The 27911-nt window shown below is 35.4% G+C and overlaps 2 protein-coding genes and 1 long non-coding RNA gene across 8 annotated transcripts; 1 reads left to right on the top strand and 2 right to left on the bottom strand.

Moving 5' to 3' along the window:
• LOC109822008 (protein starmaker) lies at nucleotides 202-12573 on the bottom strand. 4 transcript variants are annotated; one of them, XM_020388162.1, is made up of 7 exons: nucleotides 12421-12573; nucleotides 11971-12111; nucleotides 3282-4022; nucleotides 3000-3146; nucleotides 1262-1356; nucleotides 1049-1123; nucleotides 202-665 (listed from the first exon to the last, which is right to left on the bottom strand). In XM_020388162.1, exons 2-7 carry the CDS (start codon nucleotides 12098-12100, stop codon nucleotides 204-206), a joined length of 1650 nt encoding a protein of 549 aa, XP_020243751.1. In that variant the 5' UTR covers nucleotides 12101-12111; nucleotides 12421-12573; the 3' UTR covers nucleotides 202-203. The 4 variants fall into 4 exon arrangements, with proteins under 4 accessions (XP_020243751.1, XP_020243752.1, XP_020243754.1 ...); XM_020388163.1 differs by having other exon boundaries at nucleotides 3285-4022; XM_020388164.1 differs by having other exon boundaries at nucleotides 337-628; nucleotides 12421-12570.
• Nucleotides 12688-25969, top strand: LOC109822007 (pentatricopeptide repeat-containing protein At1g80270, mitochondrial-like). 2 transcript variants are annotated; one of them, XM_020388160.1, is made up of 3 exons: nucleotides 12688-12925; nucleotides 21157-21733; nucleotides 23194-25969. In XM_020388160.1, the coding sequence occupies exons 1-3, from the start codon at nucleotides 12891-12893 to the stop codon at nucleotides 24487-24489; spliced, it is 1908 nt and encodes a 635-aa protein (XP_020243749.1). In that variant the 5' UTR covers nucleotides 12688-12890; the 3' UTR covers nucleotides 24490-25969. The 2 variants fall into 2 exon arrangements, with proteins under 2 accessions (XP_020243749.1, XP_020243750.1); XM_020388161.1 differs by lacking the exon at nucleotides 12688-12925 and having other exon boundaries at nucleotides 21472-21563; nucleotides 21638-21733.
• Nucleotides 16023-20314, bottom strand: LOC109822010. 2 transcript variants are annotated; one of them, XR_002241998.1, is made up of 3 exons: nucleotides 20061-20314; nucleotides 19908-19936; nucleotides 16023-16096 (listed from the first exon to the last, which is right to left on the bottom strand). It is a non-coding gene; the product is annotated as an uncharacterized LOC109822010 (long non-coding RNA). The 2 variants fall into 2 exon arrangements; XR_002241997.1 differs by having other exon boundaries at nucleotides 19908-19928.

The raw sequence follows: 27911 nt of genomic DNA, 5'->3' as shown, positions 1-27911 counted from the left end.
TGATCAACAAAAGCCATCAATCAAGGTCATTTAAAAAAAAAAATTGCGCATAGACTCCACTCCAGTATCACCGTATCAAATTGTAATGTCATTTTCGCAGATAGATACCGAGGGTTAAAATTTTATTATCTTACACTCGATAAAATTTTCACAGATGTTGCCCCTTAGGCAAAATTAATGAATCTAAAGAGTCAAAACAGATTTTAACCGAGGGAAGTTATGACTGCAACAATGAAACTACAGTTCAAAACAATGAGACCACAACGGGGTCTACGTGCAATTAACCCTAAAATAAGCAAGAGGAAGGCAAGCAGATCCTTTGCGCCGCCAGGATGGAACCAATAAGGACAGATATCAACATATTCTCCATTAGTATATAGAACAAACCGAAACTTCTCCCGCGAACAAAGGGGGTGCATTTGCAATTCTACATTTATAACAAAACATTCGAAAGGAGAGTGAAAATTAGTTAGGATAGTTACATTTACAACCCAAGGCCTACAGTTCGGCCATCTCTTCGCCGGAGTCCTGCAGTGTACTGCTTCTCCAAGTCCATCTCGAGCTTCTGCTTCTTCTCGGCGTCCATCTCGTTGGGTTTTCGCTCTGGGATGGCATCGCCCTTTACACCCTACAATTGGCCATAGGCACCAAGGCAACCTCAGACTCTGAAAAAGTGTTAGTAAAGGGTTGATACTCTTACATTCTAGGGTTAATTGCACATCGACTCCTGTAGTATAGATGTTTTGAACTTACAACCCATGTAGTTTCATTGTTGCAGATAGATCCCCAGATTAAATTATTTTGACTCTTTTATTCTTGGTGATGTTTTGGCAAATATTGACCACAGGTGCAATTAGTGAGTCTATCTGAGGGTAAATGCGTCAAAAGGATTTAACCAAGGGGGTCTATCTGCAGTAGTAGTAAGTTCAAGAAAACAATCCTACGTGGGGCCAACTAACCCTAGATTCTAATACAAGATTGTACTCTCCTCTCTTTTGTTCGATTCATTTGATGCTAAAATACGTAAGAAAGGCAATTTAGAATTTACCATGAGTTTATTGAATTTCTCTTGGCGTTCTCGGTCTGCAAATAGCTGCAAATCCCAGTGATTTCCCAACTGTTTCTGTTTTCATTAAGAATGAAAAGGGCGAAAAAACAGTATGGCGAGGAGTACATATATTTCATTAAGTATTCAACTTACAAAATTGAGAATAGAATTAAAAGCAAATTAATGATTTGATAATGGTGAGATTGAAGTTACCTCTTCTGCAGTAGTATTCTTTTTATTACCCCAGAGCAGCTTCTTCTTCTGGTCTGTAGACAAGTAGCTACTGCCACCAACAAGGTTACGGTTCACTGCAGCACCAATTAACTTTTTTAATTAGAAAACAAATGAAAATAAGTCCAGGGATCATAGACGTATATTTGGGTGAGTCCTGATACACAGGTTTCCGACATTGCCAAAAGGGTAATTTCAGTCTTTCACATGACTAGAAGTTATCAGCAAGTGGGGAAATTCAGTCTAACACTAAACTCTTAAACGGAGTTCTTGTTGAGTTCTTGCACATTAATAAACCTTGCAATTTTCTGAATCTTCACAAACAATTAGCTGCAAAGATTCTCAGACAATTAGAGGCTGTTTGGTTGCACACTTTTTAAGAAAACTTTTCTCAAAACATCTGACAATGGCAAATTTGTAATTAAAAGTTTTTCAGAGATTTCTGTAAATTGTGTTTGGTTCAACAAAAAATTTACAGAAATATTTTCTATAAAATATCAAAACCTACCAAATTTTACAAAAAGCAATTTCCTCTCAAAATGAGAGGAAATCACCAGAAATCTGACACATACCATATTTAATTAAAAACCTACCAAATCTTGTTATTTTCTATAAAGTTATGAGTTATTTTCTTGTTTTGAACCAAACAAGCAAAGTACAAAAAACAAGAAAATTGATACTTTTTGATTTCTCAAAACTTTTCCTATAATTTTTTTAAAAAATACAAGGAAATCATATTTTAGGTGGAAAATATTTCCTATAATTTCTAGAAATTGAACCAAACACCCCCTTAGAGAACTCTATCTTTGTCCAAAAATAAAAAATACATCGAAATTTAATTTGATAGTATGTCACTAAAATAATCATTGTGCAGTTGATGAAACCAGACTTTAGAAAAAGAATGGGTCAAAAGGAATGAAAGATCAAATTCCCATAAGTCATTGACAATGTTAATCATGAAACACAAAAAGGCCAATATGTTTAGAATACAGTAAAAATGTTATCAGCACAAAAATGAAGGGAAAAAAATCAAGCCTGCAAAAATCAAAAGCATGCCTTTACTATTCGAATGGATGTGCATGTTGGTAAGTAAACCTTGCACTTTATAAAAACTATATACCGGTAGAAAGAATTCCCTCACAGGTGACTAGTTATAGAACCAGTGAGCAACAGGGACCATCAAAAGACTTCCATAAGTAGAAATTTTGAATGAAAAAACACGGCATTTCAGGATAGATGGTGAAACACTACTGTCTACATATGCTCGAAAAAGCAAAGAAGTCAAATACTTGAATCTGCTATTTATGGGTTTAAACAAAAAAAGCAAAAAAAAAAGAATTCATTATGTCAGAGTACAAAACAGGATTGCAAAAGACACAGACACACACCCAAAAAAAAGCCTTAATAATTCTAATAAAAGTTCAGAGACAACATCGCAAACAAATGGCATGGTAACATTTAATAAGAAACGACAAGCTAGAGATATGTCATAATAGTCTTGTTCTTGAATGATACAAGCATGCGTCATTTAAATTAATTAGATTAAGTTTAATATTAAACTGAAGGATGCAAGAAATATATTAAATGAATGAATTTCCATATGGGTTTTGACATGGGAGGGAAAAAAAAGGAAGTGAAAAGTGATGCAAGGAAAAGTGGTTAGCAAGGAAAGCTTATGTTACCACAACTATATGACACTGAAGCAGAATCAAGTACCCACCTACTTCAGCAGCTTTAATTGCAGCAACTTTTGCTGCATTCAGATCCTGAGCAGTCTCAGACTGATTCATAGAAGCATTGCTCGGTCCAAAAGTAAATTTCTCTGCTGTTCCTTTAACCTGCTTTGAACTTGCGGATGGATCTTCATCTGCATAATTCGCATTTGATTTTGAGAATTAGTGATCCTGAAGTCAGATAAGAAGAGCCACAGGCACTTCTAGACATTTAAGAAATATGAAGAGTAAAACAATGAAGCAAAGCTAACAGCTATAAGCTAACTCACCACCTTCTGAATCACAATGCTTTAGTTTCTTCAGTGAAGCATTTTGCTGAGATGCTTTATTTTTCACTTCTGCCTCTGCTTCTCTACTGTTTTTCTCTGAGCGCATGTCACTTGCCCTATCTTCGTATTTTCTCTTGTCCTTTGGCACATCAATTTCCTTGTTGCCACTAATAAGAGTGTCTTTCAATCTTGTCGAATCACCCTCTCTTCCTGAACTAAAAGCTTTCCCATGTGCTCTGGACTCCTCACGAGAGGATCGGTGATCTTTTTTGTAATCTTCAGGACTCCAGCGACGATCTTTTCTTTCATCTCGACCTTCTCTACCCTTATCAGAATCTTTATCATTGTGCCTGTAATCCTTGTCTTTAAATCTTTGTCCTGTGCTCCCGGATTTATCTGTAGAGTATTTATCTCCACTTCGCCAAATTTCTCTAGACCTATCAGCGTTTCTGCCATGCCTCATGTAGTCAGAATTGTTGCCACGCCTTGATTCTTGCACTGAGCGCGATGACCTGTGATAACCCATATCTTCCTCATCACCATGTCTGTGCTGCCTCCTATAATCCCCATTTTTGGCACAGTCATGAGAGGGCCTGTGTGCATGTTTGTCAGAATGTCTGTGATAGTCACTGCCTCTGCTGGACTGGTTGAATTTGGAATCCTTCTCAAACTCTCTATCACCATCCTTCCTCCGACGATCACCAGGGTAAACTGGACTATGGCTCTGACGTTTCGGACTACCTGGCAAATAACCAATGACTGTGTTTAGCATCATATCAGTATATGGAAGTAGAAGTACAAGAAACCAGTATGGATGACCACTCAATGCTGCAATTCCTTTCACAAGGTAAGCAGGGCTGGAACCAACTACTGCATTATAGAATTGATATTTGCTAACCTTCATGACAGTGGTAATAAGGAAAATTTGGCAAGAAACTGCAACTCATATTCTATAAAAGTTAATATGCTTCAGTAAGAGAGACTTTCTTCTAAAGTTAAGATGCTTCAGTGAGACAGACTTTCTCGCCTCCTAATCAAATTTATAATGGGTAGAAGGTTTACAAAAGTGCGCTTAAAAAAAGTTAACAGCAAAACAGATGGCTGCAAAGTAACAGACACCACCACTCCTAAGTTGCATCCCTGTTTTTACTTCTTATGTGTTTCATTAATCATTATTACATCACATGTTTCCTCATCCTTTCTATCTTCTTGTTTCTTCCCTCTGTTGTTCCTTATTTCTCCTATCACCAATGTGTGTGTGACTTCACACATTAATGCATCATGTCAATTAACATAATCCTGACTATTTAAAAGGACTCTGGCCCTCTTCTGAGTCACGGATAAGAACTAAGTTAAATCTCTGACCGATTGCCAATTTGGGTTCAGCCGTTCAGGTGTGAATATTGAGAATCTAACGCTCCCAATTGCAACCAGCCTGCTTCAGACATCTATAGTTCATATGTTGACCCACTTTGCTATTATATGGTGGTTGCAGTGTTTTCAATGCGCAAGGCGCAATGCGGGGCGCAAAGTCAGTTTGCGCGCACATGCGCAATGCGCAATGCGCAATGCGAGGCGCGCGCCCTAGCGAAGCGAGGCGCACTCCAAACTACAAAAAATTTAAAGATATACAAGATGCTTAAAAAAAATATTTGTGAAATTTCACATAGAAAATATCAAAGTCCTCAAGGACTCTATATATTTTCAAATAATATAGAGTATATAGATTTAAAGAATTAAAGTATTAAACTTGTACGTTAATTTTCATTTAATAATGCAAATTATTCAAATTTTCATACTAGTATATTGCATCACTAACAATTATATTGCTATCCTCTTTACAGGTAACAAATGGCGAATCAAGTTTCAACTAATAGCACTTCAGTGACTTCACCTAGCTCAAATAGCAAGCAAGAATCAATACTCACAGTCTCGCACATGAAATCAAATAGTAGCACTAGTTCATAATATCATGACTCTACAATTCTACATATTGATATTAAGCCAAAGATAAAAACAGTTAACAGTCAAGAGTGATAATAATAAAAAAATTTAATTAAGAACTAAAAGCTATGAAGAATAAATTAGTTAACATTAAATCTCTCTCTCTCTCTTTTAAAGTTACGAAGAGCAAGTCTATAACTCATTACTCAAGTTTCATTCTCTCTTAACAATTAAGAGTCAAGACTCAAGATAAATCTCAGCAATCTCTTGATTAACAATTAACAATCAAGAACTTAATTAAGGACAAACAAATAACAACTCACTCTTAACAGTTTATACTTAACCATCAACAACTAAGAACACATATTTTAAGTTTAATTGTAATTGGACAGGGAATATCAGTAAAACCAAGTGTTAAAAAAACATCACTCAAGAGAAATACAAAACGAAAATAAAAAAAGAGTCCTGCTCACTGAAAATAAAAAAAGAGAAATACAAAAACGAAAAATACAAAACGAAAATAAAAACATCGTTGCTCACTGAAAAGAGTCGCTGAACAGAGAGGGATCAGAAAAAATAAAAGTTGAAGAGAAAGACAAAATGAATAGAAAAAAAGAAAAGAAGGATCATAAAAACATCGCTGAAGAGGAAAAAAAAAAAAGGAAAACAAAATAAAAAAAGAGAAAGGAGAAGAAGAACGCACCTGCTCGCTGTCGATTGTCGATCGCCGTCGCCGTCGCCGCTCGCCGTCGCCCGTCACCGCTCACCTTTGCTGTTTTCTGCTGCCGAGTGGAGAAGGCAAGGAGATCGGGAGAAAGAGTGGGAGAACAGTGAAGAGCCCTAATATCTCTTATCGGTTTAAGTGGGAAGCAGGTAATACCCAATAACCCCCTGAATAGTATTGCGATTCTCCCCTTTTCCTCAAGCGAGTGCATGGTTGAAGGCGGCAGGCGATGCGGAGCGCTCCCCAGGCGCACGCCTGACGCAAGCGTGGCGCCCCGCACCTGCTGCGGGGCGCTGTGCCACTGCGCCGAAGCACCTCGCGCCCGAGGCGCGCGCCTGGATACGCCTTTAAAATCACTGGGTGGTTGTATTATCATTCATGATAGCCATAATTCTTATGTTGGTTAACAATTTTAAAATAACTAATAATTAGTGACACTATGTAGCAATGACACTTTATTAGACCTATCGTGCAAAAACATTGATACTTCTTGCTGTGTCACTGTTCTTTCGTATGCACATTTTAGAATTTGTTCTCAGTATCTCGTATCATACGATGTCCATATGGGCCTGTCTGCATCCATGCATCTTATTGAGACCAGAACAGGAAGGTGACATGCTTCTTTATCTACACTACCTATTCCAATTTCATTTAAAAAATTAGCAAAGTCATATGCAACAAAAAGATGTCTCTTTTCTAATGTTCCAACAATTCTATGAATATGACTATTATTTGGCTTCTAATTTGAACTTTTCCTTGGCATTATCAATTTTTGCTAATTTATAAAATTCTACTTTTAGCAGTTAATTAGATATATCGCATATATAACAGTGTTTTAAATGTCGACCATCATACTGGATATGTCGGCCGTCATGTCGAACTAAGGGGCCAACCGATACGATATAGAGCTTTTCAATGCATATTGCATTTTCAGGGTTCATGTCGGATATATCGAGGGACATGTCGAATATGTCGGACGGATATATCAGGTGACATGTCGACTATGTTGGTCGGTTTTTCAGTGTGAAAATTTGACTGATTTTTTTTTTGTTATGTTCATCTAATCTGCTTGGTTTAAATTTCTAAATTCTAATTGCCTTAATATTGCTTCCAAAGACAAAACTCAATTAGTTAGGGAAAATAAAAAAAAATTAAAGTCATTTATGTCGCTCCTCTTCTCTCTTTCCTTCGAGATCTCATTGGTCTCTTCTCCGAGCTGTTTTTCGACATCAATTTCTGACGACCTTCTCTCTCCTTAATAACCAGCATTGGACTTCTCTTTTCTCACCTTTTTTCTTTAACATCAGTCCTAAGCATCATAAGTTATCGATAGCAGATAGCGTCGCGTAACGGTGAGGCATCTCTAAGGTGGCGTTTGGTTGTTTGCAACTAGAGTTGCAATGCAAGTGCCACTTGCATGCAACTGAGACGTTGCAACTCTTCTTACATGCAACTACAGTTGCAATTGTTTGGTTTAAAATTTAAATTTTATAACTTATAGTTACAGCTGTTTGATTATGCTTATAACTTAACATATGCAACTCATAAAATATTTTTAAAAAATAATATTTTTTAAAAAGTAATATATTTTTAAAAAATAATATATTTTAAAAAATAATATATTTTAAAAAAATAATATATTTTTAATAAATAATATATTTTTAAAAGTTAATATAATATTTTTAAAAATAATATAATATATCATTTAAATTATATATTATTTTTAGAAAATTATATTATTTTAAAAATACATTATTCAAAAAACATATTATTTTAAAAATATATTGTTCAAAAAATATATTATTTTAAATATATATTATTTTTAGAAAATTATATTATTTTAAATATATTATTCAATAAAATTATATTATTTTAAATATATATTATTAAAAAAATATATTATTCAAAAAACTTTAGAAAAATAATAATATACTTGGAAAATTTTATTTTTCAAAAAATATATTATTTTAGAAAATTATATTATTTTAGAAAAAATATATTATTCAAAAAATATATTATTCAAAAAATATATTATTTTAAAAATATATTATTTTTTTAAAAAATATTATTTTAAAAAATAATATATTATTTTAAAGATAATATATTACTTTTAAAACTAACATATTATTTTGAAGAAATTATTATAATAATAATTATTTTAAAAGATTAATGTTGTTTTTTTTAAAAACGTTTTTGAAGAAATTATTATAATAAGAATTATTTAAAAGATTATTTTAAATCTTTAATGAATTTATTTTTGAAATATTAAGTAATGATTTTGATTTTAATAAATTTAGGTCAGTTGCAACTAAGTTGCAACTATGACTTGCGACCATTTTTGACGTAAGTCATATGTTGCAACTAAGGGTTGTTTTGCAACTGTGAGTTGCAGCAAAATAAACAAATGCAACTAGTCAAATTGGACCTAGTTGCAGCAAAACAAACAAATGCAACTAAGCGAAAAACGCACATTCCGTAATATGTCATTGTTATTGGGCAACACCGTAACGTAGCGGGAAGGGACTGCTAACGCTATTAATGCCGCTATTGCGGGGCTATTTACCGTTATTTATAACAGTGTTTATATATTTAGACAATGAAATTTATTAAGTATGTTTAAATTTTATTTATGATATTTATATTATAGATATGCGCACAATCCGATATGGTAATTCAATACTTTTTTTATGTACCCCGACATTATCCCGATTTTCTTTATCCGACATGAATTTTAGCCGTCCAACATGACCCTGACATCCAACATTTTAAACCTTGATAAATAATGACAGAAAGATTCCATTTTGGGCCATGTTCCCCTAGACGAGACAACCTTAGGGTAGGTTTGGATAGCTTTTTTTAAAAGGGGAAGGGAGGTTGAGAAGGGTAGAGTGCTAACCATCCTAAAATAGTGTTTGTTTATATTTTTTAGTAAGTGAGGGGAAGGAGTGGGAGGGTTAAAAAGAAGCAAATTTCATCACTTTCTTAACCCTCCTAAAGTAGACAAATTGGGAGGGGAGAGGTTGGACTTTAAGGGAATTGATCCATTCTCTTCCTAACACAAATTAGTTCCATCACCCTCACTCCCTCTCCATTCCCTATTTGTGTATCCAAACACAATTAGTTACATCACACTCCCTTCCTCTCCTTTCCCTCCCATTGTGTTTAGTTCAATCACCCCCTCCCCTCCCCTACCCTCTTTTCTATCCAAACCAACCATAAGTGTCCCTAGAAACCTTAAGCTGCACCTACAAGGAATATCTAGAGGTCTACTAATTAATACTACACCTTATCACTTTATTCTGTCATGAATGATGGATAAGAAACTTCTAGTATGTTTCATTAGCATACATCGTAGAGTAGATCTCTTCTTAATATTAGACCTTAGAAATTTGAGATTTCCAATCCTCTAATGGAGACCTCTAATTTCTCATAGAACTCCAGAAACAGATGCCTAGTGAATCAAAATGAGCCAGACAAATTGTGAACAAAAATGAGGTTGCAGTCATGAAGTTTCAGAGGAATCATTCCATACTGAAGACTAGTATAGTCCAAATTTTCATAGTAACTACATCATTGCAACTACAGCTTTTGCACAAACTAAAACATCTGCTTCTGAGTCACATTTCTCCATGCATAGCATGTTCCAAAATTTAGCTCTCCCTTAATCTGGTATTTTCCAAGATAGTGGCAATGTTCTACACATGAGATAAAGTTTCATTCTGCAGTGTTCTTTCACTTGCAAACTGTCCTAGGAACCATGTAGGATGCTTATCACCAAAATTTTCTCAAACAAACATCAACAGGATTAACATTATACCTCTCATACTGGAGAGCTTGTACAATGCAAAACCATGTAAATACCTTAAGAAACTACTAGCTGATGCACAACATACATGAAATCTTTTCCATATATCAACCATGGGTCAACCAACAAAATACATGGTGGCCCATCAATTACAACTTGAAATGGAAGAATCTACTCAACTTTGGATACATGAATTTAGGTCTTCACATTTTATAAGGGCATTCATACATTAGATAGGAAAAAACATATTTGCTACACGACTATAGGTAACAGAAATGACCTATTTGCCACAATTTTAAGGGTTTTCGAAAGCAAATGATCTAAGCCTTGGGAGCCTTAAACTACCATCACTTTTTCTTATTCTGAAACTTATAAAAGTAAATCCAAAATTAACATTTCGAATGCAATAAAGCAAATGCTCCTGTAAGACAATAATAAATATTTGTAGCTTGGCAATTCATAGCTACACTTGGCATAATAAAACAAAAGATTAATAACTACCTGAAGCTTGGAAATTCATGGTGTAATAAATAAATATATTGTTAATCAATGTTACAGAAGGCGCTAGGCAGACTAGCATTTGAGCCAGCGCCTAGCGCGGTGCTTATGCGTTTGGCTATTTTTAAAATTATTTACTTATAATAATTGATAAAAAATGTATTAAATTCATATAAATTTGCCAAAAAAGATAGCAATCTTAAATCCATAATAAACTATGCATACTTAAATACTAAATAGCCAAAATAATAAATAACAAGGCTATAGAAAGCGCTAGGAGACCTAGGTGTTGGACCCAACGCCTAGAGCCCAAGAGGTTTTCTTTGTTATTATAATAATAGATAGTAAATGTTAATGTTATAGAAAGCTTAGGTGCTGGACTGGTGTCTAGGTGGAATTCTTTATTTATTTAAATGGCGGTCGATGAGGTTTTGCTGAAGGCCAAAGGAGGTAGTGGAGGTGCTCATATTTGGAGGTTAAAGGAGTTTGAAGGAGGTTAGAGAACATGGAGGCCGGCAACACAGAAAATTATGATCAATGCCTACATAATGCAGTCCATGTAAGTGGACAATGTCCCCTAAATACTCCCAAAATCTAGGTGGGTAACTGAGGTACCGTCCAGGTGCTAGGCGCTAGTTAGGCGGCTTAGGTACGCCTAGGCCTAGGCGGAGGTTTTTTAAAACAGTGTTGTTAATCTACGCTATCTAAACAAACATGTGGGACTACAAGAATTGGTCGCCCTTTTTAACATGAGTATTAACAAGAGTTAGTAGGCTTCATAATGAATAATTTGAGCATAACTAACACCGTCCTGAAAGAGTTGGACAATTGTGAAAATATGTTATGACATACCTTGTCATGCTGTTTAACGGTCTTCCACGACAGTTTGAAAGAATTTCCCAATGTCAGTAGCAGTGAAATTGCAACCAATAATGCAATAGTGTCAATAATAGGTAAACCACAGATTAAGACCAGAAGTCTGAGCATGGAAAAATCGAACACAATCCAGTTTCAGGAAATTCAAGTTTATTACACTTGTTATAGTGCACTTAAAACTTCAGCATGTTGTCTTATGCATTAACTATTGTGCACTGGTCAAATCTAATTACATGTTTGCATAACATTTGGGACATAATTGCTCATAATGGGAAAACATAGATGCAAAATGCAATGAAAACAAAACAACAATTGAGTGCAAGTGTTGATTATCACTTGAAAATGAAGGTTTATAAGATTCAAATAACACCAGAGGTAGTACAGATAGATTTTCAAATATAGTTTACTAGTTTCCTATCCAACACACTGATGATATCCCATGTTATTGTGGTAGAATACTATAAAACATTCACCCTATTCTTGGACAAACTACAAACGTGACTTTACTTGAGCAGATCAATTTGACATGGTATAAATGTTCAACTGAGTTTATTCGTTAAATAAACCTTGAAAGGTGCTTTCACATAACCATAAAGCCGCAAGTGGGAGTGTCTTCTCTTGAAACAATCAAGCATGAAAACACAATCTAGATTAATTATATACTATTACTGTGATACCCCATTTGTCTAGCCCCGCATCAAGAACTTGCAAAATATATGAGCGGGTTTAAACAATGTGTTGCACTCAGCCGCATAAACAGACTCACGGGTCCAGGGGTGACAATTGCTATAGACATTAAGAAATGCCAGATACAAGCACAAACAAAGCAGAGAGCTCCTAACCTTCAGAGTCCGATCCACTGACAGGTGTGCGGCGGCGATACTTCCTATTAGCCGCGTCCTGTGCAGGTTTTCGAAACGATGGCTTGGCATCCGAGTTTTCTAGAGAACTTGCTGGTAATGGAGGGTCCATGAATCCAATACCTAAAAGTCAAAACATGATACATCGTAAGGAGCTAATAAAGCAATACAAAGTTTGTTCGCTGATTGATACCTAGAGGCTAACTAACAGCACAGCCATAAACTCCGTTAACAAGCATCTAACTCAACCAACAGAAACCGAATCCAAAATCAAAAATCAATAATCATGTAAAACGTCAAGCTCAACACACATAATCCCAGAACAAAGTATCGATTCTAGCAGAAGAGGAACCCTAAAAGCACCTAAGATTCATATTCCGGTTCTCGTCCTGTACAATTTGCGAAGAGAAACGAGAGGGACCGAGAACTTACTACTCTCTCGCGGCGGAGGAAGCGGCGGAGGCGGCGATCGCGGCGGTGAGGTTAGGTTCTCGACGGCGACGAGGTCGAGAGGAGGACGACACTTGCCAGCCCCAGAGACGACGACGAGGGGAAACGGGAGAAAATTGGGACGAGTGAGACGGAGATTGTTGCTAGGGTTAGGGCTGGGCTTTTAGCCGGTGATCGGGTTGACAAAAGGGTCGGGTTGACCCGTTAGCTTAAAGGGCTTGACGCCGAGCTGGGCCTGGAAAACTGATGTTCGGCCCGAATTAGAAGTAGCCTAGTAGGCAATCGCAAATACGCTCGGACCTTGTTCTGGCCCAACATCTTCAGACCGGCCCAAGTTCTTCGTGTCCTCTTGCGCCGCGCGACGTTCCCCCCCGCGAGAATAGCAGCAGAAGATCATGAGCTAGGGTTTATATCATTCCACTTCTCGACGAACGAACGTTCGATCGAGCATCATGAGGGCTCTTCGTCAAACCGCTAAATTTACAAGGTAATGTCTATTTTCCCAATTTTTTAGGATTTTTTTTCTTTTTGAACCATGGCCATGTTAATCTTTGATATGAGAGGAATTATATTGGTTTTTCTTAATTATCTGAGCGGTTTTCTTAAACATGCTATTTTAAACTGGTTTATTCATTGTAAATCCCTTCGCATTGTATGAGTTCTTGATTTTTTTTCTCATGCTCCACTCATTAATTCAGTTTTTTTTTTCCGCTTCCAGTTTCATTACGCTTTATTCTCTTAATCTTAGTACTGTGGAACTGAATGAACTGGTAAATTTTGAGGGAGCAGACTTTTAAATATGAACAAATTATTTAACATTGAAAGATTGATGAAAACGTGTTCGTACATAGCCAACGTTAACAACTGGGAGGATGTGTTTCATTAAACCGCTCAATCCGGAGTAATTCCAAGCTTAACTTAGCATAAATGGGAAATGCTTAATACTTGAAATTTACATTTTCATATTCAATATAAATTACTTATTTCGCTCAAATAATTCTAGCCGATTCCCTTGCCCATCATTATAAAGTTAATCCTGAGTATATTTCAGCATCCCCATCCTTAATCCTAAATCACAAACAACATCTGAGAGCCAGCTTCGTGGGTTCAATCCAATGGCTATATTCTGCAGTCCCGTCAGTTTGCGTGGTTGCCCTTTTTACATTTCCCTAGGCTCCTTGATGTATAGGGGATACTGACTGTTCAAGTTTCTTTTCTCGTGCTCAAACACCTGTAGCTTAGTGTTTATCTAAAACTACTACTCTCTAGTCTCAATTAATTAGGCCATGATAAAGTTTCTGATTGAACTAGGAACTATGTGCATACATGGTAAATGCTTTAATCCTTGATGCCTGTACCCTATCTTTTTCTTAAACCATTCATATGATCTCACTTGTTTTTCTTCTTTTCTATTATGATCATATTTCGATATATCGCAATTGTCTCTTTGGTATCCACCACAGTCGGATCTCCTATTTATGTCAATCTCCATGCCATCTTGAGGGGTCCTAATGAGTTCACAATATCACTCTGTTGTATATCTAGTTTTTTCTTAGAGAAAGTACAACTATGCAAGTTGATTAATGTTCGACTTTATCCTATTTTATAAGTTGAGGAATCTTTAATATACACTTCTGATGCGAAACGGGACAGGGGGTCTATCAGAATCAGCGGTCTAAATCAAATAATACACCGTTTCACCAAACTTCATGATCTTTGGCAGGAAATCAAATTTAAACAACTAATGCGACTGATGGATTTTAACAAGATTTGCATTGATTAGATTACATTTTTTAATTATTATATTATATATACACATCATCCAGTATATCACTCCGATAAATACTACTTATCCCCGATATATCCCCGATTTTCGCTATCCGATAAGGATTTTGGTCGTTCGATCCCCGATAACCGATATTTAAAACCTTGAGTGCTATAAATGATGTATCACTCCTCACTATATTCATTTTTCTCAGTGGTTGAGTCACAAAAATATAGGAACCTAGTTGATTACAAATGAAATCTTATAATGAGTATTCAAATATGCTACACGGACATAATGACCAAATGTCAACAAGTTTCTATCAAATTTCACTAATCACTAAATCTTAAAGGAACAGATTCCGCCAAAAAACATGACACAAATAGAAGGAAAAAATCACAACGGTAAGCTGTAAATAACATTTCATCTGAACATACTAGCTCAAACAAATAGATAATTGAAGCAGACGTATAAAACCATTTTCAGGTATGCTTATGAGCTGATAGTCTGTGATTAACATGAGGAAGCTGCACATACTTGATCTAATAGATTAAATCATCTTGTTTAAAGCATACAAAATTCCTTATTTTTTAAAGGTAAAACATAGAAATGGTTTATATCCCTTAACTACAGGTTATGATATTATGTGTTTCGTTTCGATGGTTTTAACAAGAGGCAAATTCAACTGATTGGTTTGTTGATTTTTCCGACGATGAAGCAAACACAAGTGCAGTGGCATGGTTTAGGATGTCAACCCGACAACTTGTATGCTTTTATTTCTAACAGTAAGAAATTTCAAAGATTCTAACATGTGTCTTCTTTTTAATAGAAAATAACACATTAACTTATGTATTATTGTCAAATTAGAAAAGAGCAACAAAAAAAACCTACAAGAAAAAACGTGATCCAGAGTCTTTTCCAGAAAATATTTGTGTATCCTCTGATATTGATCCATCTATGGTGCAGTCTATGATAAAGGTAAAACATAGAAATGGTTTATATCCCTTAACTACGGGTTATGATTTTCTGTGTTTTGTTTCGATGATTTTAACAAGAGTCAAATTCTACTAATTGTTATGTTGAGCGTTCCGATGATGAAGCAGGCATAGGTGCAGGTAGCATGGTTTAGGATGTAAGCCTTGTATACTTTTATTTCTAATGGCAAGAAATTTTTTAAAGATTCTAACATGTGTCTTCTTTTTAATAGAAAATAACACAATAACTTATGTATTATTGTGAAATTTAAAAAAAGGAAAAAAACCTACAAGAAAGAACTTGATCCAGAGTATTTTTCAGAAAATATTTGTGTATCCTCTAATATTGATTCATCTATGGTGCAGTCTACGATAAAGGGTATGGATGAGATGCGATATAGCTACAATTAGTTTAACTTCTCCCAAACTAACAAGTCTTTACAAGATTATCAACTACATCTTTTACCTCCAAGGAAACTTTCAAACTTTAAATTGTTTGTATAGTAGAGTATATTCGGTTTTTATAAGACATATTTAGCACTCCTGCAATATTTTTTAATATACATGAAATAGTTAAAAAAAGAAATATACATAACAAACAGACAAAAAGTTAAGAACATTAACTTAGGAAAGAAAGAAAAAAAGAACATAGTTAAATACCAATAATCTTGAATTATGACAATTGAACAAGAAGTTGTGAAGTAATCTCCTTCCACTTGCTACTTTTTACCTGCTTAAACAGCAAAGCAAAATCCCCAATTTTAAGCCATTTGATTTGCATTTAAAGTTTTTTCCAAAAATGGTTGAACTTATATAAAATGTCTTTCTCTTACTTCTGACCCGACTTACCTTCTTATTTAAAGGTTGGGCTTTTAACTTTGTCTGTGCACCACCATGTCCTTCTGATTTCTGCTCAACACTGTACAGTTGAAGAACAATGGTAAGAACATGAGTGTATTTGAACACACATATAAATTATATTCAGAAGAAAGCATGGGTGCTTGCAAAAGAGGTTGATATTTCTAAGTTTTATGTTTGGCGTATATTCATCTATTTAGTGCCAGCTGTGAATTTGGTCCAAACAGTCTAATAAAGGAACATATATGGAGATTTAGTACCACACTAAATAAAATGGTTATAGGAATATGTATTGTGGTCAAATATGTCTGGACACATGAATCAGATAAAATCTTACTGAGTCAATGTCATCCTCCACACATCACCTAAAAGAGTCATCGCTACACCAAAATACACAAGAAGATCAAAAAGGTTTACGCCAATCCTATAGCTAATTATGTGTCATTTACAAGAATGGGAATTGTTCACTACTGTTAATGATAGATTGCAAATCCTATAGCTAATTATGTGTCATTTACAAGAATGGGAATTGTTCACTACTGTTAATGATAGATTGCAAACCTCAGGAACAAACTAAATTTGCAAAATGCTCATTCTTAGAATCATCTCACTAACCACCATACATGAAAGTAATTCATTCCCTTGTTTCAAAACCTCAAAAGACAAATTAAGATTTCACAATCACGATTGTACTCGATTGAATAGCCTACAAAATTGTATATAAAGCAGTAACATTACGAAAATAGAGAAATCAAAAGTAAGAAAACTAAGAAGGAATAGTTAGAAAAGGAATATCACTTTCGAAATATGGCTTTATTTAGTTATTTACATAAGATATATAGCAAGACTTAGTCTCTAAAACATTATATTAATTTCTAGACTATATAATTGCGTTATGCGTGTATTTGAACTGGATATTACTTGCTATGCACTGATGTGTCTATTTACATTGTAAGGGGAATGCACTCAGTATATTATGTAGCTAGGATCTGAAGTTTAAGTGTTAATTAGTACTCAATTTTAACAATATCAAAATTAAATAGTAAAGCGTTATGTTGCATATGCATATTTCCAACACACTCAGATGATACATTATGAATCTTTTCAAAAGAGAGATACAATTAAGTTTGTAGCACTAATAAAACTATTGTTATAATTACTATACAAACTATATAAATCATTACTTTTGAAAAGGAAATGTACATTGCTTTCCTTGTTGTAGTTGTTGGTTATTCTTAATCTTTATACCTAGGATAAAAAAACAAAAATATGAACTTAGTATTATCCCTTATGCAATTTTTCAAGGTAGCAAATGTTCAATTTTAAAAAAAACAAAAATATGAACTTAGTATTATCCCTTATGCAATTTTTCAAGGTAGCAAATGTTCAATTTTATACTGAAGACCTATAAATTATCCCTTATGCAATTTTTCAAGGTAGCAAATGTTCAATTTTATACTGAAGACCTATAAAAGGTCATGCCTTTTTATCTGAAAAATAAACATTAGATAGACACTGGCCAAAAAAATTTAAAGCTCTGAAGATGAACTAATAAATTTGAAAACCATATCTTATAATAATCATAAATCATAAATGAATATAATTGAAATATCAGTGACGCAGCAAATAAAATAAAACACAAGTATTTAACACACAAAACAATATCATTCTTAAGGTTGATGTTAAAGAAACATAAAACATAAAGAGGCAAACATAAGTTTTTATTACATAATTAAAGCTAATAAAAACAACAGAAACTTGTAAACTTTTCCAACACTACGATTGACAAACTCATAGACCTAAATTTATTTCATTGACTTGATATTTATTTTTCTAAGACTCATCTCAACTTTTTTTTTCTCCTGACAAAATTTCCAGATAGTTGCTAGAATGCCCATAGCTTCAGTAAACATTTTATCCGCTTCTTCATCATCTTTGATCTTAGCAACAAAAAAAACATTCAGCAATAGTATGAGCATTTTCGCTAGGGACGTAATCAGATCTAAATCCTCAACCTTTATTTTTTTTTGTTAACTTCATAAGAGCTTTCTTCATCATCATCTTAATACTCCTCAATCGATGGTTCTTCTTCATCATCATATAGTCCAGCTGAAGTACCAATTGCTTGCTTATACTGGTTGAGTGACCCTCATTTAACATCTTTTTCTTTTCGTCTTCCATCGCTACTTGATGAAATATCAATAATGTTTGTTCTTAGCAAAAGTTTTAAACTCATATGGTTTGGGAACTGATTTGCGTGTTGTGCGTTTCAACATCTGTTATGAAACCACAAAAGAATTATGGACATGCATAATGACAAGAAAGATGATTATTCTATTTGGTACAAACATTTGCTTTTCTTGAGATTGAATTCCCCAAAATGCCCTTAAAAACACAAGTGCCAACACAAAATTTTGGTTTAAAGGTATTTTCTTTGTCAGGTTTTTTCATCTTCAAGCATATAGGATGCATGACATGATAAATTGACACTATGATATTTATAAAAATTGAAAATATGTGAGTAAATTTCGATGCATATCATTGTAAGCATGTATGTGTTAGGTTCTGGTGCTATTACAGTTAGACATCTGAAACATAGAGACCCAAGTGCTATTATGACTTAATAGTTACTAATGCACAGAAATGGACTGTTAAGTTTCAAAGATTAATGAATTTTAGAACGAATAAGGTGAATACATCTCAGCATTTGCAGCTTTCCTTAATCTATCAAAACTGAGCAAGTATTTTAAAACAGTCCAAATTCCTTTGTAAATTAATTTACAGTTTTATGCAATGTTGTTGAAATCATACTCATAGTTAAGGCATAATTTCATTGGTACTCTTAGTTATCACTATATAGTTCATACATAGTTCATACATACACATAGAAAAAACTTCATGGATCGAATTTTATCAATATCATAAATTGAGTATCAAACTCATTTATTAATATCGGGGAAGTTTCCATTACCTTTAAAATATTTTTAGAAACTAAAATATCACCTATCTTACACAGGTAAGAACAACATCGGCTAGGTGATAATTTAAAATTATGAATGGGCTTCGTAAACATCGGACCATACACAACATTTACTTTCCTATAGACATGCTTGGTAGGTCCCTCTCTCTACCTTAAGATCTAAAAGCAAGCTACAGTTTTCCAACTTAAGCTTCCAGAAGCTTCATTAGCTATTTGTCTATGTTTTGGCAAAAATTTGGTCATATTAAATAATGATTCTCAGTTTGCTGAAAAAAATACATTTTAGTGGAAGGAGAAACCTCCATCACTTTTTTCAAGTATCGACCAACAGTGATAATTCAAGCATACCTTGATATAAAAACAGACAGATTTTCCCGATAAGTTTTATTGCCAATATCATGCATAATGACAACTATAAATAAAGTGGACTGAGAGTATGAGTCGGATAATATTATATCTACATATTTGGAAAATCTAATTTCTAGATTTGGTCTTGACTCTGAAAGTTCAATAAAACATGGAATAAGAGGACATATTACTGATCAGTTTCTTGAACTGCCATGGAGAATTGTGTATATGATATTGGCACTTGTGTTTTTAGAGGCATTTTGGGGAATTTAATGCTCTTAACATGCATGTCCATATAGGTATTTTCGCATATCCTTTTTTTCACGAGCATTTGTTATTACCTCCCATGTATGGTTACCTCGATCAAGAATTTGAACTAAATCATAGAGAGTTGACATCAGGTTTGTTAATTATTAATCATTTAGTTTAACATGCAGGATTATCATCAATCATCAAATAAATTATAAATGCCATCTAAAAGTTCCTCTTCTCAACAATAATTTAAAAAACCTTGAGATAACAGATATAATAACAAAAAAATTACCTTGATAGCTTTGTACTCCTCCTATCAACCTCAGATTCCTGATATCATCAATCATTAATACAAAAAAGAAGGTAAGTCATGAATAAATCAACCAATCAACAAGCAACCAGAGAGTAAGAAATAAGAATAAGAATAGGGAAAATCACCACTTACAATTGAAAAGAAACGTCATCTGTGCTCCATCAAAACTGAAGCACTACGTTATTTATACAATCGCAAATAAGCTTAATTTTCAGTTAAGAAATGTAAAGCCCTAAAATCAGTAACGTTAATAATAAAGGCAAAAACTAAGAGGTTTCGAAAACGGACGAAATTGAGGTAAGAGGAGAGGCAGATGGGGGCGGGGGTGGAGAAATGGAAGAATCCTAAGAATCATAGAGGAGGAGGTTAGGATTGAAAACCCGAAGAATCATAGATGAAGAAACGGAAGAATTGAAGGAATTGGAGATGAAGATGCGGAGAGTAGCAGGTGGGTGGAAGCTGATGAATAATGGGATGGTACACTCAATAAATACGAACAAATATAGGATGTAGTTATAATTAAGCAAATTGGAAGGGGTAGAATTGTCATACAAAAGTTTTAATACTTGTATTCTCTTTTAGAAGTAGTATAGATACGTTGGGCTTATATATATAGAGCCTTACAAAACACTTTTACACATAAGACCTTGATATTACATATATCTCAACAATCCTCATCAACTTCATTCTTCAATCCAACATGGACAACAATAGAATTGATTTTTTCTATCATTTGTACTCTACATCACCAACATTTGGAATAGAACATCCACCTAACATCTTCTGGATCCTTCATAAGATCCTACAGAACATGATGTTATCCGTTTAGTGGGAGCTGAGAACATGTTTTGTTACTCATCTACCAGCTAAGGCCTACTTTATAATGCCACTATCAGAAACAACTGAGCCCCATGAAAACCTACTATATTACTACTAAGCTACCGTGCTATTTTCTTGTACATTCACCCTATTAAGTGCTTTAGATTCATTGTGGTTAAGAGTAATTTTGGCATGAGTTCGGCTTTCAGTTTCTACTTTCCCTTCACATGATTAGAACAATGTAAGACAGTGGGTAAATTGATGAAAGGAATATTGCAGATGAAATAAAAGGAAAAAAAATGAAATTTGAATTTCTGCATGCAATAGCTCTCTTGATGCAAATACTGCTATATTTGATCGTTGAGAACTAGTTGCAAACCTCAACTCCGTATGTCTTGTTTATTGCCAGGAACCACAATGCCAAAGTTTTAATCAGTCGATTTTCTCCTGCTTCATCACATAAACCGTGTAACAGCTCAAATTATGCAGAAGGGAATTATGCAAGATATCAAAATATTACTAGAGGCTATGTTTTCTTCCTGTATAAATCTTCCTCGTCTTCTAGACCATTTTTGGGTTGTCGAAGCCTTTGTTTTAATATGGGAAATACAACCAACAAGAGTGAACATAATGGCACATTTCCTAATCAAGATTCTCGGGGAAGCGATAATACTGGCATCAATGTGGTCAATGACAAAGTGGCTGTGGTGGTGTCTGATGACATTTTTGAGTCCGACTTAGAAGAAGACTTGGTACAAATTTCTGATAATCCTCTTGACTCACAGGACGCCGAAATGGCTTCATGTGATGCAGAAGGTAAAAACCCCACATCTCCTTTATTCAAGATTTTAATGAAAGCTCCACAGTGTTCTGTTAAAAATATTCTTCAGAAATGGATAGAAGATGGTAATATGGTGGACCGTGGTGAAGTCTTGGTTACCTTGCTTAAACTTCAAAAACTACGGCTTTATCGGAAGGCGTTGCAGGTATCCTTTCATTTTAATAAGATCTTAATGCATCTAGATTATCTGTTGCCAACAAATTCTTGCAATCTAAATGTTATCTGGTACTTGCTTTGTGTTTACTTGAGCTAGAGGCAACAAATTTGTATCTTTTTGTATTAATACCTTTTTGTTGGCTGCTTATAAGTCTTTGTCTGCCAGCTATGACATTTTTTAGCGTATTTAAGAAATGGAGGGAGGTGGTGCAATAATTAAATTTCTCTGCTAATCTGGATGTCATGGGTTTTGGTCACGCTAACAACATGCCAGGATATGGCTAGGTGCATATATATGGCGCTTTCTAGCTTTCTTTAAACTAAGAAGTGGAGTTTAGAAAATAAATGTAGTTTATTGCTGTGTCCACCTATCATAATTGTCAGAGTATAGCTTAGATGTGGTGGATGGTTAACTCGTAGAAGTCGGGAACGTGGGACACTATAGCGAACCGCGACCCGGGTTCAGTTGTCCCAAATTCGTGTGGAACACGGCCCTATTCACAGACTCCAACGACCCAACTTAGAATTCTAACCAGTTTAGTTTTTGAAAAAATAACTATTTTTTAAAAGAATAAACCACAAAAACATGAGAACTTAAGCAAACAAGGTATGCATACCTTAATTGCAACATGATTCTCAAGGTTCTTTTACCATTACTGGTATCAACTAGCAATTTTTTAAATTTGACTCTCGCAAAACCTGTGATTCCTACATTTAAGAACCAAGCATAAAGTGTCCCACATTTTTGGTGTATCATACAAGCCTAACCCCCTCGTACCTTTCCTAATGAGTGGCGTACCACACTCCCGTACCCATCCCATGAAACGGAATGAACCTGGTTCCATGCTACTATGGGTTAACTCCCAGCATTGGTAATTAGACAACCCATTACTCCCACAGTAAGTTTTTTAGCTGCTTTGGTGTCTCAGGGACCCGTATAATTATGAAAAAATATATTAGACTGAAGAAGATAAGGAAAATAGTAGATACTTGATGATTGGCTACTGTCACATTTAAGTCCTAGTTGCTGATTCTACAAATGCACTGTGTATTTGTTCTCATGTATGTTATGCCATGTGGTTATACTCTATAGTTTTTTGACCTGTCATGAAAGTTTTCCAGCATGACGGCCACTAAAGTTTTCCTCCTTTCGTTATCCATGATTAATGCGTTTTTGTGTCTTACTACCAAAGAGGTCACAGTTAGTTCTTTACATTTCAGCCTTTTCAGTTTCACTTCAGCAAGTACTGTTCTAATAGCATCTTCACCATTTTCCCTCCAGTTTTTACTCTTTCTGAGTATCAGTATTAGCATCTTTTCTGCCATATATAAGCCCTTCCAATTTTGACACTTCTCTGGATATAGCATCTGTCATGTATTTTTCATCTAGATTTTTTTCTTTTTTTCCCCTTTTTGCTTGGACTGAATTTCATTTACATTTGTTGACAGTTTGTGGAGTGGTTGGAAGCAACAAAATGTCTGAACTTTACAGAGTATGACTATGCTTCACATCTGGATTTGGTTGCTAAAGTACATGGCCTTCAGCAGGCTGAAACATACATTAATAAAATCCCTGAATCATTCAGGGGTGAGATAGTTTACAGAACTTTCCTAGCTAATTGCGTGTCTCGTCTAAATGTGAAAAAGGCAGTGGAGGTGTTCAACACAATCAGAGATGTTGGTCTGCCTATTTCTACTTTCTCTTGTGACCAACTATTGCTTCTCTATAAAAGGGTCGATAAGAAGAAGGTTTCTGATGTCCTCGTAATGATGGAAAAAGAATCTATCAAGCCATCTATCTTCACATACAGGCTCTTGATAGAGTTGAAAGGAAATTCATATGATATAAATGGCATCGAACAGATCGTGGAGAAGATGAAAGCTGAGGGAATGTGGCCTGATCTAATGATTCAATCTATGGTGGTTGAATACTATATCTTTGCAGGATTCAGTGAGAAGGCAGAAGCAGCATTGAAGGAAATGGAGGGCGATGATATCAAGGAGAACCGTGACGCTTGCAAGTTTGTTCTCCCTCTATATGCTTCTCTTGACAAAGCTTCTGATGTTGAGAGGGTTTGGAAAGTGTGTGAGGCTAAACCCCGTCGTGGTGAGAGTCTGGCTGCTATAGAGGCTTGGGGTGAGGTTGGTTGTGTAGATAAGGCTGAGGAAGTCTTTGAGAAAACATTGAAGTTGGGAAATAAAGTTTCATCAAAATTCTATGATGCTCTTCTAAGGATATATGCTAAAAATAAACTTCTATTTGAGGGGGAAGATTTGGTTAAGCGCATGAAAGAGAATGGATATAAGATTGGTCCTTCAACTTGTGATGCACTTGTCAATCTCTATGTGGGAGTTGGGGAAGTGAACAAAGCTGATCTTATTCTTCAGAAAGAAGCTCGGAAGAATGGGATAAGGCCTCTCCATTCATCTTACATGACTTTTCTTAAGGAGTATGCAAAGAGGGGTGATGTTAATAATGCTGAGAACGTACATCAGAAACTGAGGCAAGCTGGGTTCAGAAATAGGATGAAATTGCATGAGTTGTTGCTGGAAGCCTACTTGAACGCAAGGATTCCAGCGTATGGGTTTAGGGAAAGGATGAAGGCTGATAATATTTTCCCAAACAAGAAGCTAGCTGAACTACTAGCAGCTGTGGATGAATTTAGGATGACACAGATTGCACAATCGGTGGAATTGGACGATAGTTTATCTTATTTATTCAAAACACCAGTGGCCGTCTCCTAATTTATATGAATATTGGCAGTGCGCCGAGTGACGTGCCAGCGCTACTACTTGACTTGAGTGCCAGCATGTAGCTCTGCTTTCAGCAAGAATTTTACCATTGGGAGCAGGCGCCTTTCAAATCACTTTCTCGTGTGAACCTAAGTCGTGTTGCGTCACCTGTTCCCCATGGAGAGCCACCTATAGTGACGTCAAAGTACCAATGACCATGACAGTTACATAAAACTAAACAATAGAGAAGATAAAAAAAAGCGAGATGAAAGAAAGGAGTCAAAGAGATACCTGTCTTTTTTTCGATTTGATTTTTTTTGGGTTATGAACTAATCTAAAAGGCTATATCAAATATAGTTGGTGAAGGTTATTGCAGGTAAGCATGAGACTGTTGTTGGCTTCAGATCAGAAGTTACCAAGTTAAATTCTCAGCCAATGCCTCTTTTAACTTCCTACTCTGTGACCTGACTGCTTCCTTAAAACTACCAAAGCCAGTAACTTGTTTCAGTCCGCTTTCTGCAATTGATGAATCACCTGACTACAGCAGCTCTTTTGGTGCAGTTTAAAATATTGACTGCCAATAATTACAGAAGAACTGCTTTCTTTGATCATTGTTGGCGATGGTGATCTCTGATAACAAATCAGCTCAACTTGCTGGTTTCTGAAGGCTGTCTGCTTGTAGATATATTCCTTTTGGTGTGGGGGGATACTCTGCTGAATATAATGCCGTTATCTGTTGAAGTTCAGATGTGTAAGAATTCTGTGCAACATCTCTGGTCTTGTTGGAGCAATTGGTAGCACTTGCTGGCAACAGCATACCTAACAAGTTTTTTCACCTCCCTGAGCTTTGAAGTGTTTTAAACTTTACCAATAACAATTACCTCAAAACTTCGAACTTCCTACCACTCCTGATGATAGTAGTAGTGGCAAATGTGGATATCTCTGCAACGCCGACCAGGTACTGACCTAAGCATTTAAATGGGTGTTATAAAGCCTTGGTGATTTTTCTACTGGCTTATTTCATTGTGGAGAAATGAGCACCAGGAATAATGCTGTTCGATGGTTTATATAGCCTAGAAGCATCTGAAGAAAATAGTAGCGTTATTTTCTGAGGTGCTTTGGGTATTCCCTGGATTTTATCAGCAGAAACTGCAGGAAAATGTTCTTGGTTTGCCGCACGCTGAAACTGATCCTCCTTATGTATCTTTGCACTCCGAAGTAGATATATAACGGCAGCTCATCCCCATTCTTCTAATATTTCTATTGCGATTCGCGCATAAAAAGTAGTTTGATAGGATGTTCGAGGACTACACTGCCAACCTCAAACTTCTGAACGATGCAGCTTCTTGGAAAACTTTCCAGGTGACCTTCTTGATGAAATATATGGATAAACTTGTTTCTTAAATCTTAATATAATTATATTTTTAGTCGACGTGTGTAACTCAACTTTGGTTATCTGTAATTGTAAATCTGAGTAACTGCATGCTATTTATTCCTCTAGGAAAATATGTCTTCGCTTATTCTGAGACCTCATTTGTACCATGAGCATTAAGCCAAAACCAGGGAAGAAATATATTGGCTCTCATGCTTTTCATAGTCATTTCATGTTTCCATCGTTGTCGTCATACTTCTAAGTCGCTGAACGACATGATTCTCCTAACATCGTCATTTCCTCAAATGACATTCCTACCTTTTTATAACAAAAAAATTTGACAAGCCCTTAAAGACGTATTGCTGTTGATTTACCTAGTGTAAGTGAAGGATCTTGGGCATTTATTTTATAATTTCATCTTTTGTGGGGGCGATATGATGAAAAAAAACCCTCTTTTATGATCAACAATAGCTAGCTTCACTGGTACACAGTAGTCCAAGCTTAAGTACATGAAACTATATTTAAGTCTTTCAGACAAACTAGCTTTATTTTCTTTAGGGACTGATCTTTTGACTTGCTTTATTTTCTATAATCACACTGGAGACCCATATTTAGCCCACTAGGCATCCCCATATGCTATATAATCTAATGAAAGGCTGACTAATCAAACGAAACAAGACAAAAGACAAGTCCATAAAGAAAATAATGTTCAGCTTAAGACAGAGTTCAAAGCCAGTGGTGATGGTGGTGGGGAGCAACTTTTTCCCTTTTAGGCACTCACACTGGCCGCAGAGAAAGAAACCCTTTTATTTATTTATTTTTATTTTTATTTTTATTTTTTTTATTTTTATTTTTATTTTTTATTTTTTATTTTTTTTTGGGGGGGGGGGGGGGCGTCCTTATGGGCGGGGTCCGCTTGCTACAAAATCATGTAGAAAAGAAAGATGGTCTTAACATGTCTCCTATAATTAATTTTAAATCAGCAAAATCAATACACCATTTCAGGAAAAAAATTATGGTAAATCTCACAAAACCCTCGTAAAGTTTTGGCCTATTTTGGAGTAACCGCACTAAACTTTATAAATGCCCCTGGCTCCATCCTTGGGACTTGTCACAAATCCCCGCAGCCGTTTGATAATTTTTCACCAAAGCCCCTGATGGCATGAGAAATTTGAGGGTCGGGCTGTGAAATTTACTCAAAAAATATATATTGTATGTATCTATGCAATCAGTGATGAATATTGTATCAGGGCATTAATCATCTACTCCAAAAGGGTAAATATCGGAAAACCCCCCCTTGACTTTGGACAACCATTGGAAAACACCCTTGACTATTAAAATATCAGAAAAACCCTATTAAGTATAGAGATTATCACAAGATTCCTTTTAATTTGTAGATTATATCAGAAAACCACCTTTAATTTTAAATGGGGTTTTCTGATAACCTCTAAACTTAAGGGGGGTTTTCTGATATTTTGAAAGTTGAGGTCGGTTTCTTCGTCGTCCGAAGTTAAGGAAGGTTTTATGATATTTAGCCCCTCCAAAAATATGCGGTTGGCTCTTAACGCGATCTTCTTCCATACGATATGTTTTCATATAGATGGGTCTCTATAGGACTTTTAGGGAGACACGGAGTGTTGGGGCGCTCTCTCTAATGATTGCTGCCCCTAACGCGCGTGTCTAAAAAGACACTGCCCTTTTGCCAACCCTCCATGCTTTGTATCCCCCCTTTATTCTCACAAAAGAATAGAATGAATGAATGTTACGAGTGAGGATTATATAGGGAAAAGGGGTTGCTACTTGCCTGTGCCTTTGGGGACACACATGCAGACCATTTCTCATGTGTCACCTTCTCTTCGATCTCTTACCCCCAACCCTAACATGGGTTTTTGGTATGGTGGTAATTTTTGAATTCAGAGATTATTGGTCTTGTAGGCATAGGCGTGGGCCAGGCCGACTTAAGTCGGTGACACGGCCAACCGGGGTCAAGGCCCGGCTGAGTCTGATCCGGGCCCACATGGGTTAGAGTGGGCGGGGCCTACCTTTCTAATTTCAAGTTTGG

Source organism: Asparagus officinalis, chromosome 8, assembly GCF_001876935.1.
Source record: "Asparagus officinalis chromosome 8, Aspof.V1, whole genome shotgun sequence".
Lineage (NCBI taxonomy): Eukaryota > Viridiplantae > Streptophyta > Magnoliopsida > Asparagales > Asparagaceae > Asparagus > Asparagus officinalis.
Note: the sequence above shows the minus strand (reverse complement) of the source record. Positions and strands in the feature narration are given on the sequence as shown.

Bases quoted from the DNA above. Each gene is read 5' to 3' on its own strand.
- LOC109822008 (XM_020388162.1), bottom strand. From the start codon at position 12,100: ATGGACCCTCCATTACCAGCAAGTTCTCTAGAAAACTCGGATGCCAAG. The intron at 3,147-3,281 runs GTGAGTTAGCTT...CGAATTATGCAG, and splicing joins GCATTGTGATTCAGAAGGTG to ATGAAGATCCATCCGCAAGT. The intron at 1,357-2,999 runs GTGGGTACTTGA...TTGGTGCTGCAG, and splicing joins AATTAAAGCTGCTGAAGTAG to TGAACCGTAACCTTGTTGGT.
- LOC109822007 (XM_020388160.1), top strand. From the start codon at position 12,891: ATGAGGGCTCTTCGTCAAACCGCTAAATTTACAAG. The intron at 12,926-21,156 runs GTAATGTCTATT...GTTTATTGCCAG, and splicing joins CAAACCGCTAAATTTACAAG to GAACCACAATGCCAAAGTTT. The intron at 21,734-23,193 runs GTATCCTTTCAT...ATTTGTTGACAG, and splicing joins TTTATCGGAAGGCGTTGCAG to TTTGTGGAGTGGTTGGAAGC.